Source organism: Lonchura striata, chromosome 15 (assembly GCF_046129695.1).
Source record: "Lonchura striata isolate bLonStr1 chromosome 15, bLonStr1.mat, whole genome shotgun sequence".
NCBI classification, from domain to species: domain Eukaryota; kingdom Metazoa; phylum Chordata; class Aves; order Passeriformes; family Estrildidae; genus Lonchura; species Lonchura striata.
In genome coordinates, this window is record NC_134617.1 from 5,989,204 (window position 1) to 6,007,930 (window position 18,727).

Sequence of the window (18,727 nt, forward strand, 5' to 3'; positions counted from 1 at the left end):
CGGACCCTTTTCTGGCTCAGAGCAACCTCTCTAGGATCAGCCAAGGAACAGAAAGCACCAGAGCTCTGCAGGGGTTTTCAAAATAATCTCAAACCAGCTGGGAGAGAGCTGGCAGAGCTTTCAAACTGCCCTCCCCATGACTCCTGAGGGATCAAGGAGATCTAAACTTGCAGGAAGTAAACCTGGATGGGGTGGATGGAAACCTCCACAGAAGGACAGGGTGAGTCAGATTTGGAAAATGAAGAGTACAACTGCAAACTGAGTGAGGCATAGGAGTAGGGGAACAACATCAGATTAAGTTTTATTATATTTGCTTTAGATACATTTTAGGCATACACTGCTAAACTCAAGAAGAATTAAACAAAAGATGATTATACTCTGATCAATAACTTATATTAAAAAAAATAAAGGTCACTTTTAAAGCCAGCTGTGGATCTCCACAGAGATGAAAGCATTTTGAGTTTGTGCTGTTTCCATAGTCAGGGCCACATCCTGGCATGGAGAAGCCTCAAATCTCTCTGATGTTTCCTCTCTGCTCAGGGAGTTTGGAATTGCCAGCCCTGCAAACACACTGCTCGACTGGCTGACCACCTGCAGCTCAAGCACACATCTCCTGCCACTTGAAAGAAGCACACCAAAAAGCCTCTTTCAAAGAAAACCCTCAGGCTGCTGTGTTTGAAGCCGCAGAGACAAAAGCTTTTGCAACTAGTGCCTGCAGAGCCTCTCCTGGGCAGGCACTAAGCGCAGATTTCCCTGGGGAACCCGTGTTTTCTCCCTTCTGCACCAGTTTCTGCAAAGGACAATTTTGCTGGGAGCTCAGCCAGGACTCCTCAGCTGGAGCAGGTGGAGCTGGAATTCCTGGTCCCTGCTATGGGAGGCTCTGCCCCTCTCTTTGCTGCTCAGCACCAGGGCAGTTACTGCAGGGAACTAAGAACTCAAATCCAATCCAATCCTCCCTGGAAAGCCTTGTGGCATCCAACTGCAGCTGTGGCTGAGGTTTGGGGTCACTTCCACACAAGACTCTTTTTCACTGAGGATGCCCAGCTCTGACCCCTGTGAGTGGTGCTCAGAGCTGCTGGCTCCATACAATCCAAGGAAGACAAATATCCACCTCCCCAGGTGCGACCTAAATGCGTCCAGGCATCCCACCTCTCATCTGTCACACACAAATCCCTTTAAACCATCTCCCTCACAGTGTTTCTGGTCTACAGACAGCCTGCAAGCACAGCACAGCCTCTTTATGTGAGGAAACACCATTGTGATCTTACTCTCTCCTTGGTGCAAATGTCACATCTCGACTTGAGTAATTACAAATAATTGGCTTTGAACAGGCCACGTTTCCTCTCTCAGCCCCTGCTTGTACCACACTCCATCCTGTTTTGGCCCTAATTACAGAGAATAATAAATCCAGATAGACAGTGCTTTTCTGAAGAGTAATTTGGTCTGCCTTGTCCCAGCACTAATGAGTTTGTTAATAGAGGGATTTCCCCTCTCCCTCCCCTCTTCTAATCTGTCTCCTTCAATAGCACCACTCACACCGGTAGCCATCCCCTGCCACAGCAGGTGATGCCTCTCCCTGACCCATATTCTCCTCTCCTCCAAGGCAAAGAGAAGCTGAGTATTGCACCTCCCAACCTCCTTCTTCATTCAAAGCAGGCACAAAGCAAACACGATTAATAATTCTTTGTTAATGAGCATCAGGAGAATCAACCATTTCACAATGCTGGCCTATTCCAGCCTGCCTGGTCAGAACCAGCACAGGAAAGCATCTGAGTGCTGGAGAATCAGTTTAGCTGCTGGCCCAAATGGGGAAAAAATACACAAAAATCTGATCAAAATGTCACTTTTTTTTTTAATGTTTTAAATGTTTTAAAACAACATTTTAAAGCATCTCATTTATCTGCCCAAATGGAACCTTTCAGATGCCTACAGGAAATATGTTCTACCTCAGTCTCCCCTGAGAGAAGCAAAGTACAGGAAGGGGTAGATGTTCTCAAAAGATCAACAGCTTCTGCCTGTCCCTTGTTCAATAAAAACCCTGCTACGAAAGAGAAATGCAGATTTGCTTTCCCCTCTATCTGGAGGAAAAGAGAGTTGTATCTTTACTCCTAAGCAAACATTTCCTAACAAAAAGGACTTTGTCAATGATTTTTTGAAAAATCTCATCCCCAGATTTTGTTGCCCAGCAAATTTAAACAGCATTTGCAGGGGCAGATGTCAAACCTCAGTTGCTATTAACCCAAACCTCAGAAGAATCCCATTTCATGGCACTGAAGGGAGATGACTACACAGGTGGCTTTGCCTGCACCATCTCTGCAAAGTGAATACCAGACCCTGGAATTCCAAACCCCATTTTCTATTAAAGAAAAAGTATTTTTTATTTTTAATCTTACAGTTGGAAGACTTGTCAGAAACAATTCCCTGAGGTCAGCCCAAATTCACAGACAGTTCCAGTTCCCCTCAACACAGAACTTTCCTAGAGTATTTTCATGCCTCTTCTGGATCTGGAGACGTGTCATAGGTCTGTAGGTATTTCTGTTCTTGGATCATTTACAGTCTGAATTTAAACTAAAGCAGCAAGTCTGACATAAGGAGAGAAGGTTCTTGATTTGATGTGAGGGGTACAGAGAGGTACCAGGGATTCTGAAAATTCCAGTTCTGACTTCAAGCTCTGCATTTTTCCCCCCTAAGTCCCTTATTTGACAAAACTATTTTCTCATACCTCTCTTCAGCCCATTTGTTATCCTCTCTATTAATGAACCCTCCTTCCCTGATGAATCACTGCAATTTATCATTAAATTAGAAGATGAAATGGGTCTTTTTTCTTTAAACAAGGAGATTAACTACTATCAACAGGCTATTTCTCCATTATAGAACTCCATCTTCCTCACCAAATGCAGGAGTACCTTTGTTTGAAGCAGCCCTAAAGGTGATGCAAGGGAGGAAGTTCAATCAGAGAGGTGACATCCTGCAATATAAATGTATGGATCAACCTAAAAATGGCTGTGGAAAACAATACATGGCATTATGACCATGATTCACTCTGGAGTTTTCTAATAGTACTGTGGGGAAAAAAAAAAAAAAAAAAAAAAAAAAAAAACTATGAAAAAAAAAACCAAAAACGTTTAACTTGTACTTAGATGAGACTGCCAGGAACTGATATGACCAAGCACAGTCTAGACAACACAAAACTTATCTGTGCGCACAGCCCAGGGATTAATCACACCCCAAAAGGTCACTCAGGAGAAGAATTCAGCTAAATATGAAGCAACCTTCTGCTGGAAACCCACACCTGCCTCTCACATCCTTTTGGTATCACGCAGGTCCTGGGAGCTGTCCCTCACCAAACTGCTGAAGTTCAGCACCACCACAAACACAGAAGGTACCCCCAGCTCCCCTGTGGCCAGAAAAGCAAGTTTGAGCCTTGTGAGCTTCCCTGCATCATTTCACCCCCTGGACACGTCTGTCTGTGAGATTCAAACCCCATTCACTGTGGTATGAACAGCTGTGTGTGGGGAGTGGCAAAGCCCAGGTGTTTTCTGAGGTCTCTTTCTGTCCCATAAGTGGTGCCAGCAAGGGGCAGACCAAGATGTGAGGGGGATGGAGGTCCAGCATAGCCCGTGCTCCTCTCCAGGAAACCACTTCACTGCAAGAGCTGCCCTTGGCTGGTGGCTTTTGCTGCTAAAGTCAGCCTTGGGAAGGTGTAACAGAAGTCAGTCAGCACTAGGCACCACAGAAAACAAAAAAACCCAGTCCCATTCCCTAACAATCCCCAGATCCAACACCTTCACACACACAGTAATTTGATTTCTATCTCCAGAACTACAGAAATTCTTTTCTTTTACTCTTGGATGCTAAGGAGATAACCTGTCTTCTGCCCCCACAGGTCTGGCAGATGAGAGAAGATGGAATTAGGATTTTATGCCACTGTTACCATTTGTGATGAACTTTCTCCTATAAGGAACACGGCCTTATCAGGGCAGAGACAGCCCTGCCAAGCACCCTTCCTATGTGTCAGTGTGCTCCTCTCTCCAGATGTGATCTCTCCTGGAGCAGCACTCTCTGGCTGGGCTATTCACAGGCCCTTGTCAGCTTTCTGCATTGAAGGAATCTATTAATTCCAAGTAGGAGCTCATTCTCAAAAGAGCTGCTGATGAAATGGAACTGATAAAATGGAGGTAATTTAAAGGTCAGATGAAATCCAGCTCATGTTCATCCTGCTTGTAATGGAACATCAACAAGATGCTTCATCAGCAAAGGGGCATTTCTATGTATTTTTATTTTTTTAAGAGACATTGCTTATCCGTAACAGAGAATCCAAACATCTGATAAGAAAACTTCCCACATTAATCTAACCAACAGCTGCCATCCTGCTCCCTGCCTGGGTGTCCCTTTCTGGAAATTAAATCTCCTATCATCTTTTTATCACACTTTGGAGGGAAGAAATGGGTGCCAAACGCAGCGCTCAGATGAGCAGCAGAAGTGGGAGCTGAAACAGATAGGGCTGCATTAATTCAGGCATGCAAGGCAAGTCTGCCCTCAGAACATTCCTCCCCCTTAGCTCTGTGCCTACAACACCCAGTTACAAATTTTGGAGGTGGACTCCTCCTGGTCCCTTGCCTTGGCCAGGTTTAGGTGTTGAGGTACTCCAGAGCCCAAGTGAGCAGGGATTTCTGTGCAATGCAATCCACTCCACACACTTTTGCTCAGGTTTCACACACCCTGCCTGAGCTCAGAATGTCCAGTGAGTGCACTGGGGCACACAGAGGAGTAGGGTCTGTCTGCAACACCTGAAACTTCTTTGCTGGGAGCAGAATCCAACCGGTACTTGCTACAGATAAACCTTCCTTCACAGATGGAAAAAACAGAGTTCATCTGGCTGCTCTGTTTCCTAGTGAAGCAAAAAGCTCTTGCAATGGGATCTCTTCTTCCCTCCAGTCTATTCTCTGCCTCCATCCTTCATGTGCTCCTCCCCCAATCCCTATAATTAATATTAAATGTTACAGTTTTGTCCTATTAACACAAATTGGCCTTTCCAGAGGCAGATTAAAGAGTTTCCACTGGGGATTTCTTCTCTCCTTTACAATTTGCCTTCTCTGATCAGTGCTGTCTATGTCTCTCACTAGCCTCCTAAGGGGAAAGGAGTGGGAGGGAAAGAGAAGACAAACACTTATTAGCAACTCCTTTGAAGAGCTGGAGATTGTGAATTAAACTGATTATTAACTCCCATCATGCCAAGTTCCCCTTTTCTCCCTCCTTCTGCTCCTCCTCTGGGAATGGTAATTGGTAACCACACAAGTCATGTGCATAAAGTTTCACCTAAATCATTTACAGGGCAGCATAAACCAACAGACTTTCTCTTCATTTTTTTGGAGAAAGTTGGTTTCTGTTTCTCAGTGGTGAACACAGGCACATAAAACAGACATAGACATGTAAACTTACATAGAAATGCAAGTGTGAGGTGTTGGCACATTCCCAGTTGCATGACCCTTCCAGTTTGGTGCTTGGAACAGGAAAGAAACACACATGTTAGCCCTGAGGCCTCTCTAGTTACCTTCCCAAATGGGTCCTCAGGGATATTTTAGTCCTAAATCCTTGAGGAGCACGGAGGGACAGACCTGACCCATCAGACATGTGTCACTTGCACTCACCATCACCAGGGCTGGCAGAAGTACCACACTCACAGCCCCACACACAAACCAGCCACCACCACAGCCAAACTCCTCCAAGCCCTTGCTCTGACTTCTCAATAACACAAGCCCAAGAGAGGAAGAGGTGTTCAAAATCCTTGGGCACCTACAAATTTGGTAATCTGTCAAATACACTCCACACCCACACCTCCTGTGCCTGTCCCAGAGGTTCTTCTTCCTCAGAGCCCCAGTTCCATGGGACAGTCTGGCCAGCTGGTGCCACTGAGGGCTTTGGACAGGAAGTAAAACATCTCTGAGCCTGTCAAGCCAAGTGAAAAGGAGCACAAATGTTATCTGGCTTATTAAAAGTTTTCATAAGTAAATGGCTGTTTCTGGGGCTGTGATGGTAAATGGATAACTTTAGTCACAACAGCAGCAAGAAAGCCTGGCCAATGACAATTCATTGTGACAGCTCACCGTACTAATTAAGAAACAGCAGCATAATGAGATGTACAATCTATTAAATAGGATGTGTGTTTACAGTGAATAAGCTATTTATAATCAAGTATTTATTTAGTGTACAGCAAGCCTCTTATAAAATCTGAATTAAATGCAGAACTACCTGTAGACGTGTGGCATTTATTTAAAATGTTTCAGGATGCAGTAGCTTTTTCAGCAAAGAGAACTTAATCAGTCCCTGGAGCTTTCCCTTCCTGCGCTAGGACAAGGAAAGAGCAGCTGTATTGATTTCTAGCATCCAGCACTGCCACGTGAGCCAGTTTATTGGGCCAACAAACTGTTTAACAGACAAGGTCCCAGAGGTCCCAGGTTTCATCTGGGAGTATAGGCACACCCTCTGTGGATAGCTGGTGCAATGCTAACTGGAATTTATTAGACAATAAATACATCACATCACCAAGTGCCAGGAGCAGAGCCTACCTGTCAGACTGTCCAAAGTCCACTGTAACATCCTGTTTAATTTAGAACTTTGTTTGCCTTCCGTTATGGCAATTTCATACTGGATTACTCCCCAGCCTTCCACCAAAATAGTGCAGACTTTTTGAGGAAAAGATGGTGTTTTTGCCAATGTTAAAAAAGCACTTTGTGTATAATTTATACAGGCACTAACCTTCTCCCAGAGATTCTGAGTGAAGAGGTAGATCCAGAGGGCTGGGAGATGTCTCTTACACTTCCCAGTGAGACCTGCCCACTTTCAGCCAAGCTGTGGGTCCTGGAAAGCCTCAGATCCCACAAGTTCATAGAAGTTCTCAGAACTTTCTTCTCCCTTGAAGCTGGACAACTGCTTGAGCACATCAAGATTACCCCAGATGTAATCAACAGTCTACAAGTTCTCATATCCGAGATTTTGGAGCTTTTTGGAATGCTGAGACTTATAAGAGACTTTTCCAGGATTCCCTGGGTTTTTGAGGAATATCAGTTAAATAAGAAGTGGCCCAGGTCCAGGATCTGGAGAGTATCTGAACGTGGATAAAGTAATTACCCTGGCAGTTCACCTCTGGAAGCCCTGAAGTGCTTCACATCTCAGTGTCAGTTCCTTATCCAAGGAATTGCCCAGAGGAATTCAGTAAGTTGGACAGAGCTTCAATTCACAGACTTTAGAAAGAAAGTATTTTCCTGTTAAAAAGTCCAGGAACAGTGAAGCTTTTCTAAAGAGATGGTTGTCACTTTTATGTGGGAGAAAGAGGCTTTGGAAGTTCTCTGATATTCCTGGCAATTAACATGAATATCCTCAAGAAAGGACATGTGGCACAGCTTAGATTTGGAGGCACTTTCCCTGTGAGTATCCAGAGAATAGCTTGGAGGTACAAAAATATATGTGTGTCTGTGTATATATAAAAATATATATGTTATAATATTTTGGTGATTCCTCTACAGACAATTCAGCCACCTCTCAAAAACCAATACATCAGAATAGTTCATGCCTATGCAATAAAACTCCCTAAAATTTATTTCAGTAACCAAGCTCTGGCTCTTTGGTAGAGTTTTTTCCACTTAAAATACTATGAGTACAAAGAGTGCACTATCAGAAATATCTCCAGTGTTTTTGTCCACACAGGAGTCAGGTGATTGTCTCCAAAGTTCTGCCAAATATGGAATTAAACTGCTTCAAACCAAGGCTACTCCCTCCTTTTCTCTCCCTATCACAGCCCACAATGTCAAACAAAATTCTCTGCCAGTTGAAGGGACTGCTTTTCCCATGGATAAGTCATCTGAGAGGAGATTGGAAGGTTTACTTCAATGGGGAGAAGCCTTTCCTAGACCATGACGACATGACATAAAGACTTAAAAAGTTAAGGCAAAGTTTTAAAAAGTTAAAAAGTTAAGGCACCTCCACGTGCAAGCGGAAATGTGCAGGGACAGGTCTTGGTGCCTGCTGCATTCAGACAACCAGCCAAAGGAGAACATGGCATCACAAGCTCCTCCAGTCTCCTTTGAAAGCTGCCCATTAATTTGATTTACTGCTTTTTTTGTTTCCAGACAGCAGCTTCATAGACTCCATAATCAGGCAGCAAATGCAAAGTGAGGCCAGCCTGGCCATAGGCGTGGAGATTTAATGAGAGCATTGTGATTCCCATGTCTCAGCCAAGCTGTTTCTCACCCCAGGTGTTTCCATGTGTTCCCTGAAATCTAACAAAGCCTTTTCTCTTTGCACAGACTACATAAATCACTTCTGTTCAGTTCAATTGCCTTAACAGAGAACTATTTTCATGGCGAGGGAAAGCTATAGAAGACAAAAAGGCCAATGTGGTGCAACATTACGAACAGGCTGGAGTTTCTTTTTTCTGATTTGTCCAAAGGAAAAAAAAAATCATGGTAACACTGATTTTTTTACTACAAAAAATTGCATTGATGCTTGGGGGGAAAAAAATCAGAGCTAGTGTAATTTTACCAAAAAAACCAAAAAATATTCTGTTTACACCCTGAGTTTTTTGCATTCCTTCCTTTCAATAAATACAGGCTACCGATGCTTGCAGGGATTTGCAAAAGATTTGCAACGTTGGGCTTTCCAACACACAGCATGTAAAAACAGCAACAGAGCAATACTGCAAAACTTGCAAGCAGGGTAGCACTTTGGTTTTGTGTCAGCTGAGCTGTAGACACAGAAGATACCTGCCTGGAGAGTCAATAGAACCCATCACGATTTTCATATTTTGAAGAGGGAAGAGAATTTTAATTCTGGCAGAAAAAGCAATCTTGCAGTTAGAGCAAAAAGAATTGTCATCTAAGATTCTCCAACATGCACCTGTAAGAATACTCACTGTGCAAGAGCAAGTTAATCATTAGTATCTTAGGAAAATCAGGGAATTCCATTCATTAATGGTGGCAGTCATTTAGAGGAGGAGTTGTGTCAAGTGCTATGATCAAGCAGAGCTTGACCACAGAGGAACATTCCCTCCATTCATATTTGGCAGAGGATAAGTCAGTGCTGAGAGCTCCCAGATTCCCTTTGCTGAACCCAATGAGTGGCCCATGCTAATCCCCTCTCCAGCTGGTGAATAATCAGTTTTATCAGACCAAAGGCTGGATTCAGAGCTCACTGAACAAACTTTGCAGCCCCCCTGGGGGTGGTAGGAGGGGAATTTTGTCCAAACCCTGGGCAAACACTGAGCTGAGGGAGGGCATGAAAAAGACCTGGTACCTGTCACAGGGTTTAGCTCAACAAGCTGCAAAGAAACATGTAGCCCAAGGCAATAACAAGCAACTTAGCAAATATGTTCAATTCTCTGTTCTCTTTCACCTGAGGCTTGAGATAGCACACCTAAGGCAAGGATTTTAGGTGAGGTAAGCATCTCAACTCACACAGCCCGGCTGAGGTTTTCAAATGGCCCCTTTCACCTCCCTCTAGGACTTCCAGAAAGTTATTAGTAAATCCTTACTGACCCAGCCCTGCACCAGCACTCTCTGCCTGGAATACAGGAGCAGAAACAAGATGCTTTTGTGAAGACCAAACAAGGCACCCAAGTCCATGATGCTCAGGGAAATTTTTGTGAGTCCATAGGGCCACGGTTTTAAACAATAAAATAAAGCTGGATAATAAATCCTTTGCCTAATGACCTCTCAAAATCCCTGTTTACCCCACTAGGGATAGCAGAATTGCTTTGGATGGTGATGAAACACTTTCTCCCTCAAAGCCAAAATGGATGGAGGATCAACCCCTTTGCAATGTCTAAAAGAGGAGGGATCCTACAAGAATTCTTTTTATTCTTTAGATGTCTGACATGCAAATATATCTATTGCCAAAAGCTTAAAAATAATAATAGTAATAAAAATGCATATTAATTCTTTCACTCCAGAAGATAAATTTTGCTGCTTGGTCCTGTGAGTGAATTGGGGCATGTAAGAGGATGTTCCTGTATCTAAGCATTGGAACATGGAGGGGCCACTTCAGCATCACTGGTTGTTTCTTGATTTATCATCCTATTCGTCCTATATCTTTTTGGTTTGGGGCTTTTTTTTTTTTTTTTTTTTTTTTTGAGAAGTGTGGGGGTTTTTAATTGAGTGATTATTGTTTTGCTTGTTTTTATTGCAAGACAACAGGAATTAAGAGAATCATGTGAATAACTCCAGGTCTGCCCTGAATCCTTCTATACCTCTGCAAAACCTGGTGCCTGCTCACAACAAAATAGATAAAGCATTTTTTTCATTTAAAAACAATATAAAGGGTAGCAAAGTTCAATTTCCTGCAGCATTTGTGGGCAGCTAAGGCAGGAGCAATGGGCTTCACAACACTGAGAGCTAAGAGAATATTTTCAACAATTGCAGAATATTTCCAACATCTTCCAACAAGTTCTCACAAGACTGGCTGTAAAAGTAGCTTTGGCTTCTTTTCATTCACACAGTAATGTAACTAAAAAAAGTTTCATTGGTCAAGATTTTTGAAAGAAATAGTACTTCTGGATTTTTGGAAATCGCCTGGTAATTATTCTGTACAGGTCAGAAACAATTAACCTAAATCCTGCAAGCTTCTAGTGGGAGTGTAATTTTCTTTTAGGCTTGCACTGTAATTCTAGCAGTGTGATTTTGGTAGGGCTACAAGGTCCTTGCTGCTCTCTTACTGCAAGACAGGTAATGTACATAAATTGCAACCATGACAAGCCTGTGATACTCAGTGAGACTACTCACAGCTCAAGTGTCATTATGTGACATATGAGACATGAAAATTTATTAATAACTCAGCACTCCTAGGGGGAAACAACCATTCATTCTTTTCTTATTTTCTCTTCCTTAGGGATTACTGCCTTAGCCTGGACATGGGAGGACAAACACACATTCAAATCATGTTTCACAAAGCGAGATCTTTGCTTGGCCTCCTGCAAATGTTTAGGGTGTCATGGAGTCATCCTAGCCCAGGGCTGCACTGCCCTTCCAGAGAGTCTGTGATCACAGGCTGGATGTCACCAGGCTTGTGGGACCACGTTTCCAATGATAGGAAATCAGTTCCTACTCTACTTGCCAAGAAATAACATGCCCAGGAGTGGGAAGGTCAAGGACAATCCATGGAATGGCTCTGTTTGCAGAGGAAGTTGTAGGGCTGAACCTCAAATATAGTTAGACCTGTAATTTTAAAAACATGTGGGGTAATAGGCTGTCAAACAGTGATATTTGTTCTGAATTTCAGTCAAAAATATCAATCATCTACAGCACAAATCCATCACCTCCATTCCTTGGAGCCTTCCATTCTTGGGCTGCTGAATTTCCCAGACAAGACACCAGTGGTTTTTTTCCAGAGCCAATGCATATCAAAAGAGACTTTATCAAACTTTTCATCAGTGTTCAATGTTAAAAATACTTTTAGACTATGGATACTTCCAAAAGTAGTGGTAGATGGACCTTGGCATTAGGTTCAGTGAATTCTTTCATCTGTACATGTTTTAAGTAAAGAATCTTTTTCTGCACTTTATTGCAGAAACACTTTATGATGTTATTGTACTAGCAATTACTTTCTTAAAAAAAGAAAAAAAAATTAGATGTTCTCAAGGTTCTAAGAAAATTGTCTTTACTTGAACCATCTTGCACGGAAATAGCTTACTCGGCATGGAAATTAGCTGAATAGGAAATTACTTTATGGAACATTGTAAAATTCTGTGAACTTAACTCTAATTTAAAATTTGGTTTTCATTTGTTCAGTGTCAAAAAGGCAAGTAGTGCTGCTGTAGCAATTTGAATCTCTGCCTTGGGAAGCAGAATCTAAGTTCTTGGGACACTGTTCCCTCATTAGCCATTCTCCAAAGAACAAACTGACAATAATGGATTTAGTATTCCCAAGATAATGCTGAGTGTACTTTACTGCTGTGCTGGCCACCTCTTAACCAAAAATCCTGTCATTTATCTGGGGAGGGAAGGCAATGCATGGTCAACTTGAAGGAGTTTATCACCAGGATGAATTTATATCAGATTTTGAATTCCAAAAAGCAAGAGGAGACTAAAATGACTCTACGTGCTATAAAATCCAGAGATGGAAAACAGATCAGGAATGAAATCAACTTGCAGTTGTGAATGAGTCTTTAGCTTAATTCTCAGCGTAGAGTGCATGGTCACCTTATCACAGAGTGATTCCCAAGGCCTTCTGTGTTCTCCTTGTCTTTAAGCAATTCTATTCTATCAAAACCAAAATGAAGCCACAGCCTATCAGGAAGAATAGTTTTCTTCACAGAGAAGAATTCCACATGCATTGTTCAAAGGGAAAGGATCAGGGAGGAGCCTCAGAAAGGAAAAACAGATATTCCTTGACTTTTATCAATCCTCATGCACACCCTTCCCAGCTGATGTCCCCAAGTTTTAATTCAGTGCTGAAAAACAAATTAAAACCATTATCTTTGTGGTATCCTATATTGAAGAGAATCCATCACTCACAACCCAGAGAGAAGATGACAGAGAATCATCCCAGACAATTTCACCTACAAGAGAGTTTTACAAGACTCATCTACTTTGAAACTAAAAACAAGAACAAGATGAACATGCAGAAGGTAATTCTAATTTTAAGAACCTCATTTGACATAATGATAAATTATCTTCAACTCTGTAAATTTGTACAAGTGCCACCAGAGAAAGATGAATCCTTTTCAAAACCATTTGGACTCTGCTTGAAAAGCAGCAGACCTGGTAAGTGAACCTTTCCTCTAAAAAAAAAAAAAAATCACAAACCATTGCAACAAAACCAAGCAGAAATCTAAAACCTGATCTAAGAGGAAGCCAGGACAGACCCAGGGAGAGAAGTACCTGGTGACAAGGGTAACTTAAAGTAACAGTGATAAAACTGCAGATTATTCAATTATTCAATCTCCAGGCCTATTTCCAGTTTATCTGCTGTAAACTTCTTGGAGAACTGAAGAAAATCTAAATATCTGGCATGGTACAGAACAAATTTGGGAAACTTCATCACAGATACCTACAGATGAAAGAACATCAAGAACTACAGAACACAGAAAGTATAGATGGGGGTCAGTGGGGGTTAAATCAGAGGATTTGAATTCCAAGGACCTGAAATCATCCTGGCCAAGGCCTGACATGTTCACATAGCACAGTACAGTGCACTGTACCAAGGTAAGCAGTTAAGAGTGAGATAGTACAGCACAGACAAAAATATAAAGCAGAATGTGTTTTGGTGTCATCCTGATAACACATGCAAAACTTAGATCCTGAAATTCACATTTATTTTTTAACCCCGGTCTAAATCACCCCAATGCCTAGACCTGCTTCAAATCTCTGTTGCAACCTGTTTTTTCCTCTATTTCTCCAAATGTCAAAGCAAATAATGCTGTAGTTTCTCTCCAGTAGGAAGAAATATTTGAATATCAGCTGGAGAGTCCTTGGGCCCCCTGGTCAGCATCACCACCAGGAGAGATGGCAGAAAGCAGAGAAGTTCTTTCCCTGAGAAAAGCAGCTTTGAGACCCTTCAACGGTAACAGCCAAGAAGATTATTTATCCTGTATACACACAGATTTAATTGCTTTTTTGATCTTAAGCACAGCGCCCCTGCTCCACTGGCCCAAGAGAGTGCAGGGACAGCAAGTGGGGACAAGAGGAAACAAGCCCAGATTCCTTTGGTATAAAGATCAAACTTGCAAGCAAGGAAAATACCACATGAGACATTGCTATCTCCTACAGAGCCCATTTCCATTTCTAAGGGAACAAGAAGGCTGACAGCCTCTACAATTAACCCCCAGATGCCAAGAGATGATTCTGCTTCCTGCTCTTTGTACTGCTTCCCACTAAAAAAAAATAAAACAGGGAAAGACCATTTCTTTCCTGCTGTGTGGGTCCTGTTAACACTCTCGGTCTGGAGCTCCTCCTCTGGTCTGTCAGTGCACAGGGGGCTGGAAAAGCACAGCGACAGGGGCTCATCCATGTGGGGATACATGTCAGGAGAGAAGGGACAGTGAGGAGCCAGCAAGCAGCAGGCAGGGAATGCTGCATGGAATCACGTCCCCAGGAATCTCCATGAGGTGAAATCAGAGCCTGTTATTAATCTATCCAGACACCGAGACCCAGGAGCTGGAGTAAATCCGATTAAATTCCCACTGTACCAGTGGCTAGAAGCCAAGCAGGTCTTTCTTTTCTTTTGAATGGTGACCCAAAGGATATTTCTGTCTGCTTCACTACATAAACACACTGCTTTAAAACAAAACCAAATTAAAAAAATAAAGAAAAAAGAAACCAGGAAAATCAGAAAATCAAAAATATCATGTGAATTCTAGTACGGCAGTAAAGTCCTTTGAGATGCAACTCAAAAGGAGAAGAAAAACAAAGTTATTTCCCAGCCTGGAGGGGGGCTACAATAGTGGTGGAGAAAGCAGTCATCCTCTACCCTTCAACGTGGGATAGGAAAAGTCCTTGAACAGATTAAAGACGCTCAACAGGGGTTAAAAGCAAATCTTTGCCGTGGGGAGTTTTGCAAAGCACAGGAGAAGTAAACAAAACAGAACTTAAAGAAGAATAATCCCAATACAGCGGGACAGTAGAGAAGAAAAAAAAAAAAAAATCCTGGATTATTTAGGAGAGCTAAGTTTTTTTCAATTCTCAGAAGTTGCTGAGAAGCTGAGCAGAGTGACAGTGACAAAGTGACCAAGGAGCCCCATCCTCCCCACCCGACCACCAGCTCAGCACCCTGCGAGCACAGCTGGAGCTGTGATCAGAAACTACTGAATGCTCCTTACCTGCCCTGGCTTTGATGGCTCTGGTGTTTGCCAAAGCTCTTTGAAAAACCAAATGCAAAAGACCAAAAAAAAAAAAAAAAAAAAAAAAAAAAGCCTATCAAACAAAACAAAGAGAAAAAGGAAAAAAATAATAAAACAAAGCTAAACAACAAAATAATCACAACACAGAAATGCTCCTTGGAAGCCAACAGCAACACATATCAGCTGCCAGCCAAGCAGATCTTCCACAAGACGGAGATTTAAGGCACGTTTCTCTTGCCCTGTCAAGGGAGACGGATTTCAGAGACTTCTTAAAAAGACAGCAATTCGGGGTAAAAAAATTGAAATAAACCAAAACGTATCAGCGCTTTAAAGGTTAACGGCCTCTGCTGAACAACATGCGTTTATCCAACCACGTCCTAGAGTAGTTTTTTCAGCCCCGAGACCAATGAGCACAGCTAAGAGGAGGGCCTTGGGATGGTGTTGAGGCTGGGTTACCCCCTCCCCTCTGCCTTCCCTCTCTCCACCTCCCCCTCCTTTTTTTTCCTTCTTTTCTGTCTTTTTCTTTTTTTTTTTTTTTTTTTTTAGTTTAGTAAATTAATGCAGCAAGAAACTCCCAAGATCTGGCGAGTCCTAGCAGGGGAGAGAGGGCAGAGGGGAGATGAGATGCATTAGGAGGACACTGAGCCACTTTCTTTCCGAGCACAATGGAAGTGCTTCCCAAGAAACTTCCCCTTCGCTCCCCTCCGCTCTAGCCCTGAGCAATGGGACACCTTCCCTACAGCTGCAATAACTTATCCGGGAGGAAAACAGCCCAGGAAGCAGGAATCAACAGCAGCCAAACGGCGGGCAGGAAAGCGGCACAACCGGGACTGCAGCACGGCTCCAGACTGACAAATTCCTGTGGATGTAATTAGGAAGACACCCCGGCCAGCAGCGGAGATTAAACCCTGGGTTGTTGAGGGCCGTCGTCCCCCCCAGCTCCCACCTCACCGCCAGCACCCCGATGGCAAACCTACACCCGCTGTCGCCAGCCTGATGTCCGGAGCGACATCGCGCTGAAGGGAGGGCTCCGTGAGGGCAGCCCCGGCCCCGAGCGGCGCTGCAGTGGCGGGGCCCGGCGGAGGAGGGCCGAGCGCAGCGGCGCCGCTGCCCGCGGTGCTGAGCGGGCACGATCCGGGCCGAGCCCGCCGCTCCCCGCGGTGCTGAGCGGGCACGATCCGGGCTCAGCCCGCCGCTCCCCGCGGTGCTGAGCGGGCACGATCCGGGCCGAGCCCGCCGCTCCCCGCGGTGCTGAGCGGGCGCTGTCCGGGCTCAGCCCGCCGCTCTCCGCGGTGCTGAGCGGGCACGATCCGGGCCGAGCCCGCCGCTCCCCGCGGTGCTGAGCGGGCACGATCCGGGCCGAGCCCGCCGCTCCCCGCGGTGCTGAGCGGGCACGATCCGGGCCGAGCCCGCCGCTCCCCGCGGTGCTGAGCGGGCGCTGTCCGGGCCGAGCCCGCCGCTCCCCGCGGTGCTGAGCGGGCGCTGTCCGGGCCGAGCCCGCCGCTCTCCGCGGTGCTGAGCGCTGCCGCCCGCCCGCGCCGGGGCTGCTCCGCTCTGCCCAAGTGCCCGGTTACTTTATTGGCCAACCCCACCGGCCCACCCCTCACGGAGTACAAAAAAAACCAACAAACAACCAAAAACACAACAGCGAGAGCTGGAAAAATGTGCAACGTCAACGCGCTCGGAGTCTACGTGTGGGAGACGATCGTTTTCTTCAGGTAAGACTCGGCTTTACGCGAGGAGCACCGTGCCCAGCCCAGCTCGGCACCGCCTGCCTGCCCCGAGCTGCCCCGTGCCTCCCCTCGGTGCCCGGGCTCGGGACGCTCCGCGGCTCGGGAGTTACTCTGCTCAATTAGCACCGCAATCTCGCTAACCGCAGTGCTGAAAACACCGAGCCCGGCCGCTTGCAAAGTGACAGCTAGTGGCGGCTGGCAATGCTGCACTTGAATTTGCCCGGGTAAATATTCCCACCTCGCCCCCTCCCCACCCTCAGATTGCAGGTGAGTTCCGTGGGATGCTTCCACTGCCTGCCTCTGAGGGCTCGCCCTCTATCCTTAGCTGGCTGTGTTTAAAGTCACCGAGAGCAAAGAATAATCTCCTTCCTTCCCAACTTGTTTTTTTCTCTTTCATGCTGTTTTGAATATTCTTTCTTTGCAGAATCTAAATGAAAGCCAAAGGGGGAGGGGGGAGCTTTTTCCAATCATGCCCGTTATCACCCAGCTGTATTTTGACTCTGATTTAGTTGTGTTCAGTTTCTCATTTAGGCTAAGATAGAAGGAACGTCTTTAGTCTTAAAGAATTGCTTCTTGTCCCTCTATCCTTGCATTGCTTTTAGTAAATGGACAAAAAAATTGGATGGTAGAAGCTTCTATATTTCAATGAAAATGCAGCCTGCTGTAGCAAGTGAGAGACACCAGATATAGGCAACTGGAGAAAAAAACCCTGTTTCATGACCTGAACTTGCTCATCAGTCTCAGCCTTCAATTCAGTAGCATGGCTCTTACTTCTGTGTTTTGCCAAAGTCTCATCTCATAGTTTAATGTGAAAACACAGGTGTTATTTGCATAAAATCACTAGTGTAACACTTACTATTTTATAAATCATGGTAGTAAACATGCCAATACTGGCCAGACTTTAAGGTAGCATTCTGTTCCCTTTTGAACACAAAAGTCTTTCTAGGTATAAAAAAATTGAACATCCCTACTTGTTCCTGTAATTCTGCTGAAATTCAGAGACAGCAAGATTGTCTCATGAACTCAAAGCAATAGATGTTTATGTTAGCTAAAACAAGAGTTCTAGAAATAACTAAAATCACCAGTGTCTGAGAAGCAGTGCCCAACAACCAACACTTCAGAGCCATCCTTTCTTGTCTTAGCCACAAGTGTATTGCAGCCCTGCACGACACAGTGGGATGAGCTGACAGGGAGCAAATAGATGTGAATAAACTCTTAGGTCAACAGTGGGGAAGCATTGGGTTAAAAAGTAAACAAAACCAAGACTGAACAACACAAACACCAGAAAGCAAAAGGAAAATCACATAACTGAAAATAAAGAGTATTTCCAGGCTTTCATTTGCTATGTCCCTGGTACTGAAGCCTCTGAAGTGCCAGAACAGGAAAATTGATGCACACTCGTCCTGCAGATCCTGCTCACACTTGTGCTCCATCACACCACACGTGTGAGCACTGACAGGTTCCCAGCACATCCATCACAGTCGTGAGCAATTCAAACCCCTGGCAAACCATTCACTTCAGATTCTAATGCAAAGGTTCATAATGTTATAGATTATACACAGATATATGTGGTATTACATCATATTGCATCCAAAAGGTATTTCTGGAACTTTAATTTCCCCAAAATCAACATTTAAGAATATTTGAAAGTGCTTTAATTCAATTATAGGGAAAGAATGAAATCAAATTGGTTTATATACTGCAATAATGTTTAAAATACATTTTTAAAAATCCAAACAAAAAAGCAATCAGTAATTTCTGCTCAGAACCGACTCTACGCAATGTTTTTCTTCTTTTCTCTCCCACTTTTGTTATGTATTCAATTTACTACAGGCCAAAAATCTATCAGCCTTTCTAGTCCAGGAATAGCTTTGCTATTTCAGTTTCAGTAAGAGAAGTTAATTAATAAACAGTCATTCATAAATTTAGTGTGCTAATTACTCCTGCACTCAGTCATACATGATGTTCAACAAAGCCAAATCTGATAATCCAATAATCCATAAGAGAAGTATGCATTGCTTTAAATTACAGAGTGCACCATGCTTTATTGTCAGCCTTTCAAAGAGAATCCATGGTATGTTAGCATGTATGCCACACAAATATATATTAAAAAGAAAGAAGAGAAAAAATCTAACACTCCAAGGAAAACTATATACAGCAAATA

The 18,727-nt window shown here is 43.9% G+C and overlaps 1 protein-coding gene and 1 long non-coding RNA gene across 3 annotated transcripts in view; one reads left to right on the top strand and one right to left on the bottom strand.

Annotated features, from left to right (window-relative positions):
* The window catches only part of LOC110482732 (uncharacterized), a 69,975-nt gene extending 55,092 nt beyond the window's left edge, over positions 1 to 14,883 (bottom strand). Inside the window, exon 1 of the long non-coding RNA XR_002467449.1 lies at positions 14,810 to 14,883. This is a non-coding gene — a long non-coding RNA (uncharacterized LOC110482732). The remainder of the gene's footprint in view (positions 1 to 14,809) is intronic.
* A 1,472-nt stretch (positions 14,884 to 16,355) lies between these two features.
* GLRA1 (glycine receptor alpha 1) overlaps positions 16,356 to 18,727 on the top strand; it is a 36,557-nt gene continuing 34,185 nt past the window's right edge. For both annotated transcript variants that reach the window (XM_021552110.3, XM_021552111.3), the window contains exon 1: positions 16,356 to 16,548. In XM_021552110.3, coding sequence (XP_021407785.1) covers positions 16,493 to 16,548 — 56 coding nt within the window. In that variant the 5' untranslated portion in view covers positions 16,356 to 16,492. The remainder of the gene's footprint in view (positions 16,549 to 18,727) is intronic.